The sequence below is a fragment of the Ammospiza caudacuta genome, chromosome 1, assembly GCF_027887145.1.
Source record: "Ammospiza caudacuta isolate bAmmCau1 chromosome 1, bAmmCau1.pri, whole genome shotgun sequence".
In the NCBI taxonomy this organism is placed as follows: domain Eukaryota; kingdom Metazoa; phylum Chordata; class Aves; order Passeriformes; family Passerellidae; genus Ammospiza; species Ammospiza caudacuta.
Window position 1 is genome coordinate 130196759 of NC_080593.1, and position 25223 is coordinate 130221981.

A 25223-nucleotide genomic window follows, 5' to 3' on the forward strand; every position below is an offset into this window, starting at 1 on the left:
TTGGCCACCTGCATTTTCATATATCAAGCAGACAGAATTCAAGGCTTTCAAATAACAAGTACTTTCTCTGTACTCTACCCTGAAAGCACCTTTTCTTGGCCCAGTGCCTTCAGAGCATCCTCTACACCAATTTTTCAGATGAACCATAAACAGAGCAGGAAAAAAATAGATCTGGATTTTTATACATATTTTTAAACTTGGAAGCTACCGTTTTTAAAGAGAAATATGGATACTAGGTAAAAATACAGTTTTCTTTCAATCATATTGGGATTTTGCTTAACTTTAGAATCTGGTGGAATCTTTGGTAAAGTTCCACGAAGAAATTAGAATTACTGCTTCACTTGAAATGTCTTCTGATGTAGTATGTATTAGCATGGAAGTAATATCAACACTTCAGAAATATTTACCATTCACTTAAACTTAGCCCATCAGAGTTACTACTTATATGTAAATCAGACTGTCACCAAAATATCAACAGGAATAACTTTACTACCAATCCAAAAAGCTAATACATTAATAAAAACCAGAACAAGCTGCTTCATTCTATCCATAGAATAAAATTAAATTCTTAATTTTAAATTCATAGTGTTTGCTATGCTATTTCATCATTTCATTACTGCAATGTTACAAGTAGTTTGAAAAAATATTATATTTTCCTGAAGCATTTCAACTTTAATAAAAAATATATGTTTGATAAAAGCATAATCCTCAGCCTTCTAGAAGTGACAGTGATATTATTTTTCCAGCTGTTGGATAATACATAGTTCAGCTGTCACTTACTGTGCAGCAGTCGGTTACACAGAATGAAATGAATCATAATCACAATGACTAGCCAAATTAATGAAAGCATGCTGAATCAAAACTCATGCTCCCAAACTGTCTTAGGGCCTGATTCAGCAAAAATATGTTTGATTTAAACACCATACAACATATTCCATAGATACCTGCTTATCAAGACTTCCAAAGCAAGTAAATGCTGAATTCAGAATGCATAGCAGGACAACAGTATGTTTTTAACACCCTACCATCAAAAGAGACTTATCAGCTTGTAAATACACAGTAGCTAAACAAATCCCATTAAAACAATACATAGCAAAAGAGAGGTGGTGTGTGACTTAAGGAAAGAAACTGTCAAACTGAGTTTATAAAGCTTTCTTTGGGTATTAATGTTACATTGTTTTAATCCTACAAGTAGTAGACAAATCCTGTTTGTGACTTCCCATCTAGCAATCTGACTAGCTTAATCTATGAGATTCTACCTCAAAATATCTGTTAGTCATTCTTATTGGGGAATGGCATTGGAAGGTTTTTTTTGCAATGTTCTTTTGATGATGGGCATGCTTAATCCCACATGCTGGAAAGATTTTATATTCCAAGGTCTTCTTTTAGATCTCATTCTTCAAAGGCTTTCTGAATTCAGTATAAAAATTTACCAAATCCTAAGAATAACCAGGGACTAGAAGGGAAGCATACTCAGGTTCCCAGCAGTGAGTCTCAAATAGTAAAGTTATAGATAAATGAGCATATCCTAATTAATAATTGATAGAAATATAAGCAAAATATGTAGATTCACAAACAGCTTCTAGGGAACCATAAACATCAGTGTCAGCTGGCAAAGTGTCCATGGCATTCTTACAAGACCAAGTATATGATGAAGAGTTACTCTCTGCAAGGCAGACTTAACTGACCTAGCTCCAGAAGTCTGTGAGATAGACCTCTACATCTGACATATTCACTCTATCTTATTTTTAAGCCCACAGCCAGAAATAGGCTCTGCAATTCATCTGGCCCATTTGAAATGTCTAATTTAAGATGAGATGGATCACATTCTAAAGGCACCTCTTTATTTCCATTTGCTTCAAATTGAACCTAAGTGATTTCAGAAATGGATGTCTCCCTCTGTAGGTATTCAGATCTGGTCAGAAGAGCCCCAAAGAATTTCTGGACTCAAATAATGTAATCCAAGCTTTAAACAATGTAGTGTGGAAATTAAAAAGATATCAAAACTGAGGCAATGATGTTCATTATGTGAACAGTTCTATGCATGCTGAAGTTAAAGAAGTCTGATTTTGTGGGGACTCACACCTCATGATAGATTTATTTTGATGCCCGTGGTGGTTCTCCCCTGTAAAAACTCCTCGGTATGTAGAATGGTGTGAGTAGATTTTTTCAATCAGGAGTATGGACAATCACTTCCATTATCCATCTTATTATCTTCATTAAACCCCTAATAATTATGTATTTTTGGGACCTCAAATTTTTGTCAAATTTTTTGTAAGTCAACCAACATCTTGCACCTACTGAATAAATATGGCAGCAGATACAACTGTTTCCCTCAAAATAATATAGCATTTGTGTATTTCCAAGTTGGTGAAAGACCTCCTTTATCAGGAATAGATTTGAACACAGCTCTCACTTCCCAGCTGAACCAGTTATGGGTTCTGGAAAAGTTTATTCTGCATCCTAACAGTGAAGGCATACAAACATGCAGTCAGGAGTGAGAATGGACAGCCACGAGGACGTCAAATATCTCTGTGAGTAGGATACTCTCTCTCCAGAGGCAAGTCCTCATTCCTGCTCCAAGGGCTGTTGTGAATTTTATTTAAGCAAATGGAATGCAAAATTCATAAGAGGCATCTGATATAGACAGAATACAACTCAATGGCACTAAAGACAAACACTGCATAGCTGAGGTAATCAAATTCAAAATACTAAATGAGGAATGACTGATTCAACAAGAGCTCTGCAAAAAAGCATGGTGAAAGGATAGTAGATCACAAGCTGACCATGAATCCATAAGTGATGTACCACAACAAAAAGCCCAAACACATGTGACATTGTCTATATGAGGAAAGAGTTCCATGCAAGACAGTTTTATCATCATGCTCTCCCCATACTTTTGGAATATGCGTCTGGGTTTGGACACTGTATTTAAAAAAAATCAGTCAAAAAGTATATATAAAGACTAGCAGCAAGAATGGTCAGCAGTCTAGAAAATATGACCTGTTGAATCCACAGAAAGGAGCAATGAAAATACACAGGAGGAGATATTATCACATTTATGAAATACATAAAGGGTTGCTGCAAACAGAAAAATAACAGATTCAATTACACTCCCATTGTGGACAGAGCAAGCAGCAAATGGCAGGAAAGAGATTTAGGTTTAACAGTAGGGGGGAAATTCTAGTGGTAAGGATAAGGACTTTCAGTAACTGAGACAAATTATCTAGGGAATTCAAGAAACCTCCATCCCTGGTTGAGTAGGTAGTGTAGTCATTCTTCTCACACCTTTCAGTAGTAATCTATCATTTGAAAAATGTAAAATTTTCGTACTGTATAGAAGAGCTTTACCCTAAGATCTGCTTGGCCCACTCTTCACTTTCTGCTACATAGGCAACACAGCACTTGCAGAGATGCTTAGCTTGAATTCAGTGCATTGTCTGCTATGTGCCCTTGCCTCGGCCAGGAAAGCTATTTATTTCACTGGTTAGGTGGGGTCTCACATTTGCAAATCACTACTTTATGCAAATAAGTGTCAGAATAAGTTCTGTCAAATAAGTGACAGAACTTCTGTCTTGAGAGCCGGTCATGCCTTGAGGCAAAGGATGAACTGGATGATCTGTTGAGGTCACAACCAGCTATGTTTTCTATTATTCCATGTGTTCTCTGGGCTTTAAACAGCTTTAAAATCACTTCTTCTCACTCCTCCTTTCTGTAATCAGAAAAATGTATAAATGCACCAAGAGTTAGATAAACACTATATGGAAAAGAATTTCTTGATAATACACTGGAGTACACATTTCTGAAAAGTTATACAAAAGATGGTTGTAAACCATTTTCCAAAACAGGTTAACTTCTTCGAACTCACAATTTTATTTAAAGGTGAAAAATGTTTATGTCCTTTGTATGCTTAAGATAGTACAGATTCTAAAGTAAGTCTGCCCTCAAAAATACACAGAACCAAAATGCCACGTTATATTGAACACCTAGTGATGTTATGACCTGTTAAATATTCTGAGTACAAATATAATATTATATTTGCTATAAGAAATGATTCACCTTAAAAATATTAATGTCAAATAAAGAATAGGTCATCAGGTAGTATTTACGCAACCTCATATGAAAGAAGAAGAAAGAACCAACCCCATAGAGACAGTAAACAAAGAAAATAATAGGCTTTATGTGTTATTTAAAGTTTAAAGATTTTCTTATGAATTTTCAAAATAGAAGCACTCAGACTTGTTTGAAACACGAGTTCAACTCTTGCTAACTGCTGCTAGAACAAACTCACTATATTTTTAATAAAAAGGATATCTCACTATATTTTTAATAAAAAGTTTAAAGTTTAAGTCAAAGATATTATTTATGGCCTCACATCAAAACTTAGAAACTCCTAAAGATACAGATACATAAAGTCAACTATTATGACTATTACTTTTCCTCTATCAAAATGCATGAGTTTGATTTCTTTATCAAAATGCAACTGAGATCACTCTGCAAGCATGTACTGTGATGACAGCTGATACTTAAACTCAAGACTATAAAAACACTGTCTGCCACTTTCAATGACATAAACCAGCAGAAATTGCTTTGAACTCTTACTATCCAAAAATTACATGCATTTACTTCTTATATGCTCTGCTATTCCCCTACACAATCTCTTACTGTTTGTCACATTAACTCTTACAGTGTCAGTCCTTACTGACATCTTCACAGCTTCAAGACCATAGCTTGGAAAAACTACACGAGGACACAGCCACCACATGATATCATGCAGAAGCAGCTGTTGAGCACAGCACTGATTTTGCAACTGAATTCAGTGCATTGTCTGCTATGTGCCCTTGCCTCGGCCAGGAAAGCTATTTATTTCACTGGTTAGGTGGGGTCTCACAATTGCAAATCACTACTTTATACAATAAGTGTCAGAATCTTCTGCCTTGAGAGCTGGTCATGCCAGCTTCTGAATCACCAGAAGTACAAATAGCTCCTGAGATGAAGTTGTTGGGGTTTACTGAGTTTACAAATGCACTACCAGATTTGGTGTAAACTGTTTTTATTAATAAATTATAACAAACCCTCAACTGAGTTACTTCAAGGGTGTAACAGCTCCTCCTGTTACACCATGTAGTCCTGCAAAAGAGATCTAAACTCAGTAAGCATTGAAAACAATATAGGTCAATATGAACTTCAGATTTATAATATGAATAACTTTGCCTGAACAACAACTGCTTTTAAATGCCATTTGTAGAAAACTAGTATTTCAAGAGATTCTTCCTGCTTATGAGTTTAAATTAAAACAAAGACTTGGCCACTCCTAGAGAGATGAGGTTGTCTAAGGTAAATTGTAGCAAATAACTTTGATATAGTAAAACATATTATTAAAACAGCCCTTGTGTTCTAAACTTAACTTAAAAAATCATCCTCACCTCAAAGCTCATTGTTAATGTATAATGCCTGTTGCAGTAAAACAGGAATAGATGAGATCATAATGTGTTCACTTAAGGTGTTCTTGGGATTTTATCTCCCCCAGTTTCTGTCAAAATGCATCATCAGTGAAGACACTGGGGGAAAAGGAAAGATCATACCAAAATAATCCTTCTTGGAAAAAGATGGTCTAATGGTCTTAGAAACTGCCCTAGCATTCTGACTGACTGTAAATATGACAACAAAACTTGAAGGAAGCCACTAAAGCAAAAGGGTGAGGGGTGGCATTAAACTGAAGAAAATCCCATTCCACTGGATTAAAATTGCAAGTTCAAACTATCAGTTTACTTTTTCCTTCTTATTTATGGAACTTTGAATATGTTGCAAGTATTTTAAAACTTCACTGGCAGGGTAAAACCACATTTTACACTAGTTCTGCAGTAACCAATAACTTCTGTGTATTTTGACACTTACAATATATACACTAATTAACCATTGTTTCAATGGAAAAATCAATTATTTGACATTCTCAGTTATTTAAATGTTACCCAGCTCAGAGATGCTGAGATGCAGAGATGTGGACAAAATCCAGAATGGACCACTCAGTCTCCTAAACTCACCTCCAGAGACCACTGCATTTCACCCAGTCACTGCTTTCTAGGATACAGTCCTAGCACCTTAAAATTATGATCTTCACTCCTCTCTTTCAGATGTAAAATTAAATGTTTTTTTTCTCTTTTTTTTTTCAAAGAGTGCAAAAAGATATTAATTTGACAAGACTGTAGAAAGCACATACTATCTGGCATTGAATGTCTATTTTGGGGGTTCTTTTTTAACTAAATCCTGTATCTGTTAGACTATTTCTCAGCCCCATATGATGTCAAGCCTTTCTACATCCAACTGATCCTCCTTGTACTTCCTGAATGTGGGAATGTCAGCATTATTGCAGTCTTCTAAAACTTTACTCAACATAAAAATTATCAAGCCAAATAATTAGTGTAACTGGCACTCTGTATAATCTCCAAATAAATTCTGCTTAGTCACTAAGAGGAAGTACTACTTTAATCACTTGTAGACAGTGTCTAAAAGTGAGTTAGGTTCTTTAGAGAACAATTGTAAACACTGAGTCTTCTTGAAGAGCAAATGGTACAAGCCATAACAAGCTGACAAGTATTATCTACAGTACAAAATCTGTCATCAGTCTAAGCACGTGATAAGAGTGAAGAGCAAGGAACAATGACAACTTTGAGAGAGGCCCAAAAAGCAGCACAAATTATTAAAACAGAAGAAAGGGGAGACTATAAAGAGAGCAGAATAAGGTGGTTGGAAGAGAAGAGGACCTGGCAGGGCAGGAAAGAGGGCAAGTATCCTTCTCAACTATATATATCTATATATATTTGTGTAACTTTCACTATCACTTATTTTATACTGCATAAAGTTATAACTTTTAATGTCATTTGGACCATATTTGATTTTATAATACACAGAAACAAGAGCAAAATTATGAATGGTGTAGCAATGAACTGTTCTAATCAGCAGTCCGAATTCAGACAAAATGTGGTGCAAAATTATGGGAGCATAACATAACTAACATTGCCTGAAGTCCTAGTTTACTTTTTAGTCAAAAGCAAATCTTTTTGCCTTTTACTCTAGAAACTTTAGGAATTCCTATACATATCTCCATTTTCCAAAAGCAAAATCAATAATCACCACATATATCTTCTTTCCAGCCCTGAAATCCAAATCCAAAACATACAATGCTTTTAAGACAGTGTAAATCAGAGCTGATTATTTATAAAGTAGGATAATTATTTATAAAATAGTACAAAAGCTTTGTCAGTCTGATATTTACACTTCTGTGAGTCATGGCCATCAACTTATTGCTTCCTCTTCCCCAGGTGAGCATCCTGCCCCACACCTCACTCACTCAGTGTCATACAGAGCTCACAAAGCCCAGCTTCCTTGGTTTTGTTTGTCAGAGGTTTTGTTTCATTCAGTGTAGCTACCCCATTTTTATCACATCTGTGCAATCCCTGCCACAGTAACTGAGCCTGCAGTCAGTTGTGCCTTCCTAAAGTTCACTCTGGGCTTGACAGTGGTGGCTCACAGAGAGCCACCATCCTCTAGCTAGCCCACTATGTTTCCACCTTTCTTAGGTAAATCAGCTGACAAAGCCACACACTTTTTAAAGAAATCTTTTACCAGGACCTCATAGTAAACCTGTAATGCTTTGCAAATATATGAAAAGTTGGATGATTTCATTAAAATTTTTTTTCTTGGGAAAATTTGTCTACTACTGATCCAGACTCTTGTGAAAAGTTGAAATACATGTCTTTTCAGAGCTATGAGTTTAACTTTATGAGGAGAGCATTTTATCTTTAGAATTGCTCAGCAAAGGAGATGGAAACTTGTGATATTTCAAGTAGGAAAGTGTAGATGCACATCACACAGGCTGAAACAGAAGTCTTAATAAATAATGGCAGCACCCTAACGTCTATTTTTATTCCTGTGTGCATTCTCTCAACACAGTTCTTTGATACAAAAATAAAGTACAAATTAAAAGTAAAAAAGCACAAGACTGATCCCATAAGTCAGTCCGTATGGAGGAAATGTGCTGTCTAAAATCTGTTAAAAAGCTTACACACATAAAACCAGATTTTATAAGAGGAAGGATGTGCATGATTTAAAGGAAAAGTGATCATCAAAAATTCTATCCTCCTTCCAAGACAGTAAAATATCCACAAAGAAAAAAGTTGAAAGTATGCAAATACTCTTTAAACAGCAAAGACTTACACCCAGAGTACAGACATAAATTCACTCTGTCACACATTATGCATATTAAATATTATGCAAAATATATATTCAATAACCTTGTCAAAAAGACAACTTCTTAGCCCATAACACTCAAAATGCACTCCAAGGGTCCCAAAAATTCCAGAAGAGAGACAGTCAAAGCAGCAGAGTTTACCACCCATCCTTTTTAAAGCAGAAGCTCCACCTCAGGAACACAGTGCACAACTGTGGCTCAGCGTATTTCACAGACCAAACCAGGCCAAAGGACAGAGCAAATCTGGAAAGCTTCTGCTTTCCATGCCATCATGTTCCGTCAAATCCTGGCAAGAATTCATGCTGACCAGATCACTATTAGTTGCTACAGATTACAACTCAATACCATCTGTATTTCCCTTCCCCAAAAAGAGTAAAACAAGCATAAGGAGAAATTATGTATCTATTTTAAATCCACACATCTTTACCCCAGGGAGTGAAAGGAAAAGAATAAATAGTCCACATTACAGATGTGAGTCACACTACTTAATGCTCTTTTGGAAAATGCTCAAATACCACAGTGATGGGAACAGCATAAGAATTTGAAAAACACAAGATACAAACAGAATGGAGAAAGGAAGTAGAGCCCAGGGAGTAGCCATTCATACTGACAGTCAATCACCATAAATGATTTAAAAATAAATAGAGGGAATACATGCTTGCTGCTTTCTTCAACATTTGAACAGTTCTTGTGTTAATATCTCTAAATGTCAACTCTTGTTTTCAGCATTTTTTTAATCCTGCTATATGTCTCCATGGGATGAAATGACACAATTTTATTGCTGAGGCAAAAATACCTTCCACTTCAAAAGAAGCTTGCCTTCGAGGAGAATTACACTTGAACAAAGACTGCAGGATTTAGCTCTATATTTATCTCTATGCAATAACAGTAGTTCATTCATATAAACATGGGAGGGTTTTTTTATTCTTTCTCAGAAGGAAAATATCTCTAAAGAGAATTAAACTCAGTAATATCTACATAAATATGCTGGTATGACTTTGGTGGAGGGTTGTGCTTGATAAATCTGTAGATATTTTTAGATTAAACATGTACCTGATGGCTCAAGGAGACACTTCATTTTAAGAAAAATGAAACTGATGAGTTATTCATCTGACACCAGCTCACTTCTCACTACCCTCTAAAATATTGTGGTCCATCTATTCAAATTCCATTGACAACAGCATTTTCCTAATAGCACTGCTTTAGGCTATCCTTTATGTATAAACTTTACACCTTACCATCTCCCTCGTAGCTTACACAGAACTCAAGAGGACACTTCTAGGGAGACATAATGGGAAACTAAACCCTACATAAATTTTATCCTAAGATATGATAAAGACCTTTTATTTGCCCATTGTCTGCTTCCAAGATTCTCACTATTACAAATGAAAAGAATTCTGCTTCATTTCTTAAGTTAGTTTTACCTTACCATTACTTGAGAACAGTTTATTCTTCATTTGCAAGTTTAACCATTCAAGCTGATCCTAGTATTGTACTGATGTTTTACTTCACATTTGATCATAAATAATACTCTCCACAGCAAAAGTTGACAGGAGCCTTCTTTAAAACTTTAATGCCATTATTATATATTTAATAAAAATAAATGAAACCTTAATTCCTTGAATTCCTGCAGCTTCCAATTTGAACTTCTATTTTTATTAATAATTTTTAAGAGTGCAAAAATTTTAGACAAAAATTTGCATTTGTTTTGGTATATCATGTAACTTAATAAAATAGTCTAAATTGTTTCAAAATAAAGTATCCCAATAGCAAACAAACTGTAGAGCAAGACACTAAGATGTGGTGACAAAAGAAGGTATGGTACTTTATTTCCAGTGCTCACATTACACTGTCGTGCTTCAGAATGTTCATCCAACAAAAAACCTTTTTAAACAGACTTTGAAATGTTTTTAGGAGATCTCCTCAACATTTAGGAGCTGTCACACAAAGTATATTCGAAGTTTTTGGTATGATGCAGTGAATCTTGGAAGCAGACTTCCAAAGTCAGCAACTAAAGCCCAGAAGACAGCTTCCAGGTGCTGAGTGTGAAAGACCAGCTGCAATTAACATGTCCAAGACACAACGCGAATTTTGGTACAAAAAAAACCCGCTTAGAACTTAGAGCTTCAGCTTCACCACACTCATCAAAGTCACATCCACGACAGCGGTAGCTTTGCATATTTTTAAACCACTAGAAGTCAGCGGGGTTACTCCATCACTAAGGGAGAACGGTTTTCTCGACTTTACTCAGTGTCTGCCAGCCGACTGAGAAGGGCGTGACCCATGCCGTGCACGGCAGCGGGACCCCCGGGCCTGCAAGGAGACCGGCGTCACCCCGGGAACGGGGCACGGCGCACCGGGAAAGCTCGGGCTTCCCGGGCCCCGCGCTCCTGCCCGGACGCTCCCGGTGCAGAACGGGGTGGCTGTGGACAGCTCCCGGGGCTGAGCTGGGCCCAGGGACTGTGGACAGCTCCCGGGACTGAGCCGGGCCCGGGGACTGTGGACAGCTCCCGGGGCTGAGCTGGGCCCGGGGACTGTGGACAGCTGCCGGTGCTGAGCCGGGCCGGGTGGCAGTGGACAGCTGCCGGGGCTGAGCCGGGCCAGGGGACTGCGGACAGCTCCCGGCGCTGAGCTGGGCAGGGGGACTGTGGACAACTATCTCCAAATGCTGAGCCGGGTCGCTCCGGACAGCTCCCGGTGCCGGTGCTGGGGCCGGGGCAGCCCTCACGCCCGCGCCGGGCAGGCGGAAGACGTCCTGCTTTCCCCGGCGCCGGGGCTCACGCTTGGAAAGAGCAGCGGGGCGGGGGCGGGCGGCAGACACGTTGTCGGGGGAAGATGGCGGCTGTGGCAAACCCACCCAGCCGGGCGGCCGGAGCCCAGGCCCCGGTGGTGCCGCTCCGCCCGGCAGGGCCGCCGCCGCCAGCGCGGAGCCCGCCGCGCCCCCGGCACCGGGCCCGATGCTGCCGGTCCGCCCCCTCCGGCGGCGCCGACCGCCGCCCCGACCCACCCGCGTCCTCCCGATGGAACACGCCGGGTGAGGACGGCACCTGTGCGGCCATGTTGGGCGCCCGGTTCCCGCCGGCGCCGGGGCGTGCGGAGCCAGAGCCGCCCCGCCGAGCGCGACTAAGGCAGGCGCCGAGCGCTGCCGCGTCCCTGGCCGCTCCCGCGGGTCCCTCCCGCCGTGCCCCACACTCGCCCGGCGCCGAGCACCCCTGCCCGACCCCGGCAGCCCGACTCCTCTCTCCCGCCCTGGCCGTGCCGCCCCCGGGGCCAGAGGAGAGACTTTCGCGGCTCCGGGCCCGGGAGGACGAGAAAGGGATGCGCCCGCCCTTACTTGAGCACGGATTGCTCCTTCTCCTCTTCCTTCTTCTGGCGGTCCATGACGGCCAGGATGATCTTCCGCTCTTCCTCCGTGAGGTGGCTGAGGTCCGGCATCTCGGGCTGCGGGGCCGGAGGAGGCTGAGGAGCGGCGGGGCCGCTCCGGGGCCCGGCGGGAGCCGACATGTTTAGTAGGAGCTGCCGCCGCCGCTACGAGAAGCGCTGCCCGAACTCCAGCAGCACCAGCGGGAGCGGCCGGCGCCGGGAGAAGCACATACAAATCAATACCCTGTAATCAACCGGCAGCCTAATGACGGCCCCGCCGGGGAGGGGCGGGGTGCCCGGCAGCCCCGACCTCGCACCCACCCGCCGGGCCGCCGGCGGCAGCGGGAGAACGGGGACGGAGGGGCCCCGGGGGGCGAGCAGGGGGAGCGGGGAGGGGAGAGGGCAGCAGAGGAAGGGCCGGGGGCGGGGTGGGGAGGGAGAGGGGAGAGGGCAGGATTAGCCGCGGGAGCGCTGTGGTTTGGGTGCGAGCGAGATTATCCCAACCCCGAGCGCCAGGCAGGGAGAGGGGGGACGGAGCGAGCGTCGGGAAGTCAGGAGACGGGGGCAGCGACTGCCGCCGTACGAGAGCGGAGCCCCGGCGCCCCGGGGCGCGCAGCGGGGAAAGCCCCAGCGGGCGAGCGCCAGTCCCGGCCGCCGGCCGCGGCTCATAATTCCTCGCCGCCGTCCATGGAAGGGGCCGCGGGGCGCCGCGCTCGCCTCCCGCCGCCGCCTCCCGCCGCTCCTCTGCCGGACCGCGCCGCTTCCTGCCGCCGCCTCGCTTGGCTGGTGCCCTCTCGGCTGCGGGATGGAGTCCGCCTAACCCATGGCATGGCGGAGAGCCGGAGTCACGGGAGGGGGCTCCGCATCGCCCCGCTGCCTCCCTCTCCTGAGCCGAGCGGCGCGGGGCGATGCGGGGCCCGGCTGCCGCCCCTAGCGGCGCCGCGCGGGCTGGCGGCGGGGGGCGGCGGGCGGCAGCTGCCCTTATTTATTTATTTATCCCCGCACAAAAAATGGACGCGATAAAAATCACGCGAGGAAGGACAAGGAGGAGCCAAGGCGCCGGCGACGCGCTGGGAGGACCGAGCCCGGCGGCCGCGGGGGGGCAAGGCGGAGGGCGGGGACTCGCTGCGCGGCCGCCGCTCCCGCATCTCCCGCCGCTCCCGCTGCCCCTGCCGCCCGCAGGGAGGCCGGAGAGGGGCACCCGCTCGGCCGGGCCGGTCCCCGAACGCAGCCCTAGGGAGGAGGATCTGGCGGGGGGGGGAGTGCCGGCTCCGGGAGGAGGAAATGGAGGCAGAGGGAAAGGCGAGGGCGAGCCGCCCGGGAGGCCAGCAGAGCACCCATATCCCCGTCCCCTCGTAGCCCCACGGCACGGTCCGCAGATCGGGCAGAGAATCGCAGAGCAACATCAAGGGCGACGCGGGGTGTGCGCCGGGCCGGCCTCCGGTTCCCCCGAGCCGGGAACCGCATCGCTGTTCAGCCGTGCGGATCCAGCCCAACAGACCTGCTGCTCCACCATCGCCCACATAAGGTCCTGCTGGAGTGTCCTTCACCCCACGCTGGGGTGAAATCTACCACAGCCTCTGTCTGGATAGATTCCTCTAACTCAGAAGAGCAAGAATGTGACACCCATTAGAGAAGATTGGAAAAGAAAGTCCTCCTCCCACACGGGCACCAGGTAGTGGTGAAATGAACCTCTCAAAACTCTTTTGCTACCTATAAATCCCCCACCTGAGCAGTCATTTTGTAACAAGAAATAATTTCTGGAAAAAGCATCCTACACTACCCAAAATGCCATTCAGACCAAATAAATGGGAAATACCCCATCCAAGAATGCCAAAGAAACAATTCAATCCAAATCTGTATGTTTTTACTCTGTAAGAGACAATAGATTTCTGCTTGCTATTCTCTCACTTTATGAGACATAACATCAGTGCTGGATAACATGGAAGTGTATACAGCAATAATAAAGTGATTTTAAAAGGTTTCATTTTAGCAGTTTGAAATCTCATCGCAGATCATATAGTCTTGGAGCTGGTGTTGTTATCTGCCATGATATCAATTTATAACCAAGTATAAAGACATGGGAGGAAAAGTAATCTTTCAGAACCTATTGTGGTCCTCATTAGCTGTATTTCCACAAAGAATAAATTCTAGGATGTAGGTCCACAAGCTAAAGAGTTCTGCCTGCATGTGAAAATACCATTCCTTTGTGGAAACAAATTCTGGAGGAACAGATTGTTGGAAAGACATGAGACGTTTGCTGTAGTAAAGCAGGTCTTAACAATTATCTCTACCTATTATCAGGCACATATATTAATTGAATTTTAATTTTTTCTAAGAAATGTCACGGCATCCTTAGCTAAAGGAGACTGTTCTATTTCTTGATGTAAACTTGTTTATAATAGACCCTATGGTAAAAACCATAAACCATTGTGTAAGACACTGACCATATTATATTTAATCAGATATCCTTGTAAAATAAACTGTATAATTTTTCATTCAGTCCTGAAAGCATTCTGCTCCTCCAGTTCACATCACCTTCACCTTTCAGGCTGGATTCCAGCCAGCTGGCTCTCACCGAATTCCTGGTTTCTTCCTAGATAAATCTGGCATCAAAATCAAAAAGAAGAAGAAATTTAGAACCATGTGTCATCAGATTCCCAAAGATAGTACATTCTTTATCAATCTATGAATGTTGAATGGAAGAATTAACTGTAGAGAAGCCTTTGAAAAATACATTTTATCCCAGGGAAGTGAAGAACATGAGAAATCAGTCAATCACTTCTAAGAATGATTACAAAGAACCAGACCAATTGAAAGTAGTCACTCCAGTCAGGTTACACAGTTGGTTCAAAAATATTTAATGCCATGCCTCAACCATAAACACAAGCAGTATTCATGCTGTAGTCTTGTTGCAAGACATCACTACAGTTTTCTGTGCATTGCCTCATTCAGCTGAGATTCTTTCCAATGGATATTTACCTTTGAACTCTCTGGATGTACAGTGCCTGCTTCATTTCAATGAGCCTGTGATGTTTCATCCACAAATGACAAATACTTGCTCTCAGCATTACTGTAGAATTTCAGAGCTTTCTTTTCTCTTTGGTATTTGCCTTGTTTCCACTAAATCCCCTGCCATTACTGGGTAAGTGTAAACAAACAAATACAGGGACAGGAACTGTAATCCCCATATGTTATCTAGCTATTTGTTTCGAAAAGAGAGAGCAGATTCAGAGTAGAAGACATCCTGTCTTGATGACAATGAAAAAATGGTTCAGCTTGACCTTTCTAAGCTTCTACCTTCCTTTCTCACAATCAGTTCCACCTATCATTCCTCACATTTTTCTGCAATTGAAAACAAACATTTTTTTCCACATTCCTGTCAGCCTGCACAGCATCGTCTCATGTTGTTACTGTTATTTACATTACTCAGGTGATATATTAATGAAAATATACAGCACAGACTTCCCTACCCACTCCAGTGTAATGGGGTCAACAGCAGTTTATAATAAACCAACAAATGATCATACTATAATGTAGTATGATCATTTACAAAAATTATTTATAAGGAGCATTCAGTTTTAATTCTGACCTTCCCATTCATGTTTCTCCAGTTTCCCTGCCCTCCCTGTTATTTTCATTTCTCATTCTGAACTGACTAACATCCTCCAAAAAAACAGATTCCCATTCCTGGTTTACAATCCTCTGCTGAAATTGTTCTTCACTGCAAAATCTGTAAATGAAAATTCACTCTAATTGTATATCAAAGTCATGTGATACTTTCTTTTAGTGGCTTCTGTAAGTCATCTAAATGTACTGACACCAGCAGTGTTATTAATATAATTTTTCTGATATCCTTTTTTTATCTGTTCCTTTTCAGTTCTGCTAGACATGAGGGGTTCCCAAGGAAACAGTGATATTGTAACCTAGTTTTATATATCATCACAAAATGTCTTTCTCTAAGGGTCTCATTATACTTACTCCCATTTCCTTCCTCATAGCAACTACAAGAGTAAATGAGTTGGTAGATTCATTGTTTAATCATGTCAAGTGTAAGTCTTCTCTGAAAAGGAAGTGCTAACATCTGCTTTATAATGTTTTGTATAATGGGGAAAATCCAGTGTAACTAATTATTTATTATTTCTGTCCCAATTTGAAGCTCAGAAAACATTTTTATGTCGCTGACATGAAGAGAACTTTAAAATATTCTATTATGGATCAGTGAATGGAGGAAATTAAAGACATATTCTTGGTTGAAAATGACCAGTACTCAGACTCTCAGTGGATCAAGTCAGATGTATAACCAGCAAGAAATGTTTCCTGCAGGACATTTCATGGAAGCAGACTGCAGGGAACTCCTCAAAGTCCCATACAGGAAGGAAAAACTACACTGCAACAAATTGTGTTTTCCAGGTCCTGTACTAAATGCTATCCAACTATCATGGACTGGTTTTCTGGTGCAGTCTTGGATCGTTCCCAGCTTTCTCCTATCTAAATTGAGGAAACATATTATATAATATCATCAAATTGTCATTTGATTGCTTTCAGGAGGATTTTGCTAGTCTCTATGCAATTTTTTTTATGCTCCAAGCTAATTTCTATTAGTTGGATGCTTCCCCACAAGTGATTTGAACAATACTAGATATTTATGGGTAGAAGTTAGATTTTTTTTTTGTTGTTAATCTCATTCCCTATAAAAGAGTGTCATCCATAGTATACACAGTGCTGGCCATAACCAACTATATTAGTGGAATACTTCCTCCCAGTTTAACTGGTGTTAAAGATCTATCTGCAGCAGATGGAAAGGTATTGGTCTTTTATCTACAGAACACATTTTTTCCTCTAGACTATGAATATGGTCAGTATCTTCACTGAGTCAGAATGGTAAATTTCTTAAGTTGCTCTGAAATGTGTAACTTAATTTTTACCCACTTCCAAACCCTTTCCCTGCTCAAGGAGAACCATTAACAAAACCCTTTTGGATTGGAGGACTGGAGACTCTCTATCAGCACTGTTTGGGTTATGGAGGATGTCCAACCTTATTCCTAAATTGGCTTTGCTTGGAAGAGATTGATTTCCCTTCTCTCAGTGGACTGAGGAGCTAGGATCCAGGCTGTACTTTGAAATGCAATATAGTAGAGGCCTTAGCATGTAGGTTTTCTGTAAGCACTGCTGGTTGAAAACTGAAGAGAGGTTCAGATCAATTAGATAGTTTTCTGGTTTAAGGTTGGGAGAGTTAGGGCAGCTCACCCTGGAGAAGATAAGGCTCTGGTAACGTTAATGTGGCCTGTAAATACCTTAAGAGAGTCTGTAAGTTAGATGGAGAAATATGTTTTAGCCTGTTGTAGACTAAAGTAGATATATAGAAGGAAGAAATTTTTCTATCATAGGGGTAGTAAAACTGGAATGTGTTGCTCAGAGAGGTGGTGGATTAGATGACCTTTAAAGGTTCCTTCCCACCTAAACTATTCTATGAATGGGATACTTGCTAAACATGATTTATGCAGCTTGGATGTTTTGTCCAGAAAAGTTATACACAGACACAGGGTACATAAGTTTGTAAATATGATCAATGCTATAAACTTTATTATGTCTCATTCCTGCAGTTCAGTTTCCATGCTCAGTTTGAAATATTCTGTCATATTTGTGATATAAAATATGCTGAATTAAAGGTGCAGGCTAAAATCTTTACAGGATCTTAATCTCAGTATTTTCTGTCTGAATTTGACAGTTCAATTTTGATTGTTCTGTTAGTTGATTGAAAGACATGGGAGGAAGTTTTGAAAGAACCTAAAAGTTCCTGTGTAATGACAATTCTTTGGTTATACATTTCTATTTGATTCTCTACATGAACCAGCAATATTTCTAAGTAACTGGGCAGAAGGTTTATTCTTATAATCTAACAATCCTGATTGTAATAAATCAACAGTGTTGCAATTGTCCAGCTAAAAGAATTGTAGAATCAAGAATCCTAACAAAACCATACAAGTCTATTTCTTTTGGTCCCTTACAGATCATTCCTTGATATTTAATACCTTTATTGGTATTAAAAATTTTCCCCAGCTTGAGCACTCTGGTTTCTTTTCAATTGTTCTGAGTTGTCAGATACTACACTGGTTTCTAAATTATGAATATATAGGCATTATTCAACACAAAAAGCACAGGCTAACATTAGCACAGCTGGTGCTTAGAACATTATCATATGTTCCTGTAAGTTATGGATGCAGCATTGTCTTCCCTCTTTGCTGCCTTCTAATCCCTCTTCCCTGACCCCTCCTGCACTTGTGAAACTCAAGCTGTTTCAGAAGAAACACCAGTATTCTTAAGTCCCATGTGATTTTTTTTTTTTAATTCAGTCATAAGATTGTCCTCCAGAATAGGTACAGAATATCCTGTTCCAGATCTCAGGAATGTATTCATTTCTATTGTAGTGACATCTTGAAAGTCCCCAATCTCCTGGTTTTATACAAGATAGAAATGACTGTTTTTTCTTTTTTTTCTTTTTTCTTTTTTTTTTTTTCCCTTTTTTTTCTTTTGTGGACTGCACTATGTGATTCTATCTCTCAATTTATTATTCATTATTAAAAGTATTAATGGTATCCTGAAGAATTATTATTACTACTACTACTATTACTACTACTACTACTACTACTACTACTATTATTATTATTATTATTATTATTGTCATGCTTAGAAAGCCTAGTCATGTATGAAGGGTCTAGTGTCCTAGAAATCAATAGAAAAAATAGCACAGGCAACAGCCTATTGCCATAGAAAACTCAGAGAGCCACAGACAAAACAGAGTACATGGGTAACTCAGACAAATGCAATTGAAATGAGAAGACAGCAGTAAGATAAAGGTAGCAACACTAGAGAAATGGAAGATGACTGTTTTTTCATGGACATTATTACAAGATGGTGTTAAACTGATCTTTGAAGAAAAATGAGACACAATTTGGGAGACAGAGCATCTTTGCTGGAGTGGAACTGTTTAGAGTTTTCCCAAAGTAGCATTTGAGAGGAAAGTTCTCAAGGTAACATCCATTATTGTAAAACCAGTCCATTACTGATGTTCCTTTTTTACTGCATCCAGTTTAAGTTCTGACCTCTCTGTTGGGAAGAGATAGAAAATACTGGTTTGACTTTTTGTTTTCCTCAAAATCCAAAGGCAGCAGGTCTTTAGCTGTTTGGATTTTCAACTACAGTATATTCTCACAGACCCGGACTATAGCAGTTTTGATAATGAAAACATGCCTGAAAGGGATGATAATTAGAGTTTAGCATCTGGTATTTTGTATCTAGAAATCTACCTTTCTAGGTTGCACATCTGTCAAATGACCAAAAATTATCAGGAAGTTCAATTAATTCAAATAATAGATAAAGGCAGAAGGGGTAGCCTTGTGAAACTGTTCCTAAAAGCACAATGGTACAGGCAACTTAATTTTTTTAATTCAAGTAAGCATACATTACAACTTTAGCTCTAGTACGTGAAGAAAGGGGCCAGTATCTTGTGAAAGTTCATTTTACACTCCGGAGACAGAAGGCACTAGAATGGCAAAAGCTAAAGTCTAATTGGAAAACAATTTCTTTCTTGTACATTGAAATCATTAGCACTTATTTGACACTTTCTAGCACTGTTTCCCTGAAAAGGCTCCCCATGAGATCCTAGTTGACATGCCTCAGATAAAATCAAACTGTGCAGCATGAAAAGTTTATGAACAGTCTTAATCAACGTTAATCAACTTTGGCATTTTACTAGGCTAAGGGGAAAATTGCATTAGGCCAAATGAGAGTCAGCAAACGCGTAGTAACATGATGATGGCTGCTTTGTGTTCTGCTCTCCAGACCAGGATTCTGCCATACTTAGAAGTACAAGTATGATTAAAACAAGATTCATTCACTAGCTACATTAGTATAATTACATTCATAATGATTTTCTAATAAGTAGAAAATCAAAACATTCTGAGAAGGGATTCACATGCACAAAAGCTTGGCTATTTTTACTAGCAATATTAGTCTCAGAAAATGCACAACCTTTGAGTACAATTATTACCTTTCTCATGCTACAGCATCTTACAAATTGATACAAAAACTGTATGTTAGGATTGCTGTGAGACAAAGGTATTCAAAATATAAATGGATTACAAGTTACAATTTTATTTCCAGCTTTCTTGATCATAGTGAAGTATAAGCAGGCGGACTTGAACAAAGTCTGTTTTTATAGTGGACAGGAAAAAATTCTCTATAAAGAAAGGTCTTACAAAGGAAGGATGGAAGGGAAGGAATAAAATATGAGATCATTTTTGACATTTCCTCTTGCATTTCAAAGAGGTATATCAAAAAAAGAAGGTGTAAGGAATCTCCTACTTTGAATGCAAAATGAGTTATTCCACTGCCAATGTGCAGAGAATCTTTTAGAGAGACAATATTTTAGACTTATCAGCTGCTAAAGTCTGCCTTGTCTTTTATAAAAGGGACTACATCCACTATAAAATTAGTGGATGACACTTTCAAAAACAGGGGATTTATGAGTTGGAAAAGAAAAGAACAAGACCAGTAACTATCCTAATAGCCACGAAGTATGAAACACTGACTTAACACAGCTGCTTAGCCTAAATGTAACAAATGTACAAAGCCAAATAGGATACACTTGTGCAGAAAGACTTCCCAGCCTTGTCTCTACTTTTCCACATGAAATATTTTCACAGCAATTGTTCATGCTCTCCCATAGAGCAAACTGAGCTGGTCTGATGAGTAGCCACGTTCTGTGTGCAGTCTCCCCTGTGCCAGCTATTTCAAAAGCTACCAAGCAAAACAACATCAATAACAGCTGATGGCATTTTGTTAGTGATACTGTGGATTTCATAGGTATTCATCCATCATTCACAGTTGTTTTCAAAAGTATTCATGGCTGTCAAGAGTTCAAACCCTATAAAAAGAGTCTGTAACACATTCAAAACTCAGCCATAAAAATACAGAAAACTAAGTTATACACTAAAATAAAGCATTGCTTCTTATGTGCAAATCACTGCAGTCCGTGAGTTGTGTAGGACAAATCAACATTTGACAGTTTTGGATGCAGAGGGAAACAGTGACATAGGATAAGGACAAGGCTGAGGTACTTAATGGCTCCTTTGCTTCAGTCTTTGACAGCAAGACCAATTGTTTTCTGTATATCCAGTCTTCTGAGCCAGAAGACAGAGGCTGGGAGCAGAATGAAGCTCCCATAATCCAGGAGGAAATAGCCAGCAACCTGTTATGTGATTTAGACACCCACAAGTCTACGGGGTTAGATGGGATCTGTAGAGAGAGTCCCTGTAAGATCTATGTATTGGAATAACTGGGACCCACTTATCCAATACATAGATCTTACAGGGACTCTCTCCACAGGGATCCACCTAAGCGTACTGATGGATCTGGCGGAAGAGCTTGCCATGCTGCTTTCAGTCATCACCAGCAGTTCTGGGTAACTGGAGAGGTCCCAGTTGACTGGAAATTAGCAAATGTGTACAGGAAAGGCTGGAATGAGGTTTCAACAAGGTTTCAGCCTGACCTCAGTGCCAGAGAAGTCATGGAGCAGATCATCTTGAGTGCCAACATGGGGCATGTACAGGACAACCAGGAAATAAGGCCTGGCAAGGTTGGTTTTATGAAAGGCAGGTCCTGCTTGACCAACCTGATGTCCTTCTGTGATGGTGTGACCTGTTTTGTGGATGAAGGAAAGGCTGTGGACATTGTCTGCCTGGGCTTCAGTAAAGCCTTTTAGCCTAGCCCCTAACCTGCAGCAGCAGATGACTGCAAACAACTCCAACACTGCTGACTCACATCCTGAGAACAAAGAGGACTTGTTGGATACATGGCTGCTTGCTTCTCTCACAAGGAATTACTTCTCAGAAAGTTGCTTCCTGTGACTTTGTCCACCTGATGTAACATATTCAGCTTTCATAGAGTTACCTGCTATTGCCCTACACTGGTATTGTCCATAATTCCATATCCAGCAAGCATTTAATTCCATTGTTTTATGTCATGTTTCTTTCTATCAGTTCATAGGATGAGAAGGACATGCAAAGATGTCTCAGCTTTGCTTTACTCTCTCACAGAATATCTTAAAAAGAGGAAAGGAAAACCTGTTCCCTAGCTGAGGAGAAGTACTTTGTCTCCCTAGTGGATGATGTCCACATGTCCTTCAAAAAGACATTTTGTTGTGCTCAGATCTTCGAAGCAAGAAAAAGGTAACATGAAGAAAGCAGCACAAATTATTCTGTTCGTGTATACATTTTTTTCATATTTGGTTCTACATCATGTATATACTGACTGCCTCTTGTACTTCTCCAATTTTGGTAAAACGAATTCTACGCTATTTTTGAAAAAGAAGAAAAATTAGCACAGTATCTTTTCCCCAAAATGGTGAAGTTAGATGAAGTAAAAAAATATATGACAACAGTGTAGGGTGAAACAGAGCTAATCACTCAAGAAAGCAGTATCTGGGGTGATAGGAGACAACATTTGCATGATTCAAGAAGGTATAGAAATTTCTACAGGGCATGAATTCACGAGTCAGAATCACATATTAAAAATAAGCAATGGACAAAGTAAATACTTTTGATTTATAGAGGTATTATTCCATTGAGAGTTTCTGCTAAGTGGACCATAAATTATCTGAACTTTACTCCTGTGCTTTATAACACCACTGAAACCTCCTGGTATAGTCCATTATGTGTCTTTATTTTCCCTTATATTCTCACACACACAAATGTAGCAGTCTGCATAACCTGAAAGATTACTTAAATACTGAAAGAATTTCTCAGATTTCTAATCACATGCCATTTAGAAATATTTTACATCATGTGAAGAAAAAAATTTCAAAAAAGAAACCAATCATATAATAGTCCACCGGACAACATATAACAGTTGTAGTAGGTTCTATGAAATTAGCTGATGGCTGAGAATAGGATTTTCCAAATCCTCTAAGCACCAGACATGAACAAATAGAGGAAAAGCTAAATTAACCTGCTTAATTCTAAGTACAGTAGAATACAAATTGCCAGAATTATGCAAAGTACACACATGCACGCACATGCACACGCACCCCACAGAGAGGCAAACCCACATTTTCCCCCATTTCTGAACCTGGTACCTTGCTCTGTTGGGCTGCTTAGGAGACTCTGATCCAAAGTTACGTCAAGCAGGATGGTGGAAGCTCCCAACACATCCACCAAGGCTGGGTAAATCAAAGATAGAGGCCAGACAGAAATTTCTCTCTTGATTCTGGATGCAAGGCTGACCACCTTCCTCTTCAGAAATATTACTGGCTAAGCCTTCATTTTGTCTCCATGACAATATCCATCTCGATTCCTTGGATTAGTGGATAGCCCCAAGTGAATCTGTACAACAAGCATCAGTCCAATCCCATCTCAGCAAGAAGCTCAAACCTTGAAGTATCTGCTTCTCCATGTTATGTACAAGATCCTGGCATGTACATCCAATGCTGCAAGCTGGAGAAATCAGCTCAAGTTATGAGGGAGATGGAAAATTACAGTATTGATATTCTCAGCATGAGTGGGTACAGATGGTCAGGAACAGATTGTACCAAATTGAAGAACAATAATAAAATCATGAACTACTGAGGTTCCCCTTCTGGAGGAAAACAGATAAGTTGCACTGATTGTGAGTGACACCACATAAAGAGCCCTGTGAGACTGATGAGGAACCAATTAGCAGCAAAGCAGCAGGTACACAGTTCAAGTAAGTGAGGATGAAAACCCTCCAAATGGTACCATGATACAAAAACACTTCCTAAAACATCTTACAGAACCTTTTTAACAGTAGCACACCCTCATCGACATGGCTGGGCATAAATGGGAAAGTAGAGAGAACTAATTATGGACAGAACATGACTGGGTATCTGGAATCTGTTCACACAGCAGCCCTAATAAAGACATTATTCAACTTTAGTAACTAAATTATCTCCTGATGGCAAGAGCATGTTCTTCTGCCCACAAAATCACATCAGACTGGCGATAATAAAATATGGGCACAACGTGGTTTTAACCTGCATTAATTTTTATTTGTTCCTCTGAATGTTTGGGCATGTAAGTTTTAGATGCCAACAGTGATGTGACATATATGCTGCCATTGTGGAAAATAAATAAGATACTTGCAGAAGTAAATAAAAAATAGCCACTCAAATGTATGGTGTTTAAATGTCAATTCTTTAAAAAACAATTTTTCCACTGAAAGGCATAATTTTCAGGTTTCACAAAAACAAAACTTGAGTATCCTCAGCAAAATATGTTAGTAGAATTAAGATTTTCTGGTATTTTTCAATAAATATAGGGCTGGGTCACTGCAATGCTGTGGAGTAGCAGTGCCAGAAAGGGACCAGCAAAGCAGTACTTCCAAAATGGTCAGGACAAAGCCCCATTAAAATGGAAAAAGTGAATAAATGTTTATGAAGAAAAGACATCACATTGGTAGGTAGCAAAAAGGGGGTTCCTGATTTTAATAATAGCTTAAAAGTGAAGAACTGGGAGGCACAACACAGTGTATGGTAAAACAGATCAGATCTGCTCAAAGGCAGCAAAAAGAATCACAAAAGGATGCTCTAAACCTTGAACTGAGAACAAGAGAATGGATCCACTTTAAAAGAAAGTAGAAGAAAAACATACAAAACTACCTGAAAGACAATTTTTGTGACTGTAAGGCTGACATAGCATCACAGTCCTCTCCAGAAAATTATCCTACATACTTACACTGAATTGGATTTGCAACATCACTGCATCATCAGGTACCTTAAGAACAGCAGATTACTTCTGGCAGCTGCTCTTGTGCTGACCGTATGTTCACTGTCAGTGAACAACCAGTGCACAGTGGGACACAGGGCACATTCCAAACATACCTACACTGTGGTCTTTGGTACTGACTTTCAGGAAGCTTTCAAGAGGATCTCTGAAATTTTTTAGTGAATCCGTACAATACCCAGAAAATGTTATGGTTTTCATTAAGACACGAGATAGATGGACCAAGATCTCTAACCAGCTGGCTTAAAGTTCATAGTGAATTTACTGTATTTTGGAGGTAACACATCTTCAAGACAGTGAAATTCTGTGGTCAGGTCACGCACATGTAGGTCTGGACATTGCTGATGGTATCTGCTTCCTGGAGACATTGATAAAAAACACACTGCCTGGGAACTGTCAGAACTGAATAAAATGTCCTGAAGTCAGAAAGTAGATAAACAAAGGTGATAAAAACCAGTGTGACCTCAGAGAATTGTATTGCTCCATAAGAGGGAAGTCTGAAGTATCATTACCTCACTAAAACAGCAACTTCTGCATGATTTCAACTGTGAGCAAATGACTCAAGTGGAAAGCTTTGCTTTGCCATGGCTGGCCTCCAGCAGGGAAATCTAACGCCCTCCATGACAAGCTAAGAGTCTTTTGTAGCTATGCATTAAACATATATCTGCAGGTCAGGAAGGAACAGATGGAAATCTGCTGTCAGCATTGGTATTCCCCTTGGCTACTCAGAAACAGTTGCACAGAATAAAGCAGGCCCTGATCTTGGACTGGACATTGTGGCCCAAAACACCTGACCTCTGGCATCCCCA

The 25223-nt window shown here is 40.6% G+C and overlaps 1 protein-coding gene across 1 annotated transcript in view; it reads right to left on the reverse strand.

The window, feature by feature from the left end:
• Positions 1 to 11755, reverse strand: part of RIMS2 (regulating synaptic membrane exocytosis 2) — a 443432-nt gene extending 431677 nt beyond the window's left edge. The window contains exon 1 of the mRNA XM_058808280.1: positions 11586 to 11755. Within this exon, the coding sequence (XP_058664263.1) occupies positions 11586 to 11755 (170 nt within the window). The remainder of the gene's footprint in view (positions 1 to 11585) is intronic.
• Between the last annotated feature and the right edge of the window lie 13468 nt (positions 11756 to 25223).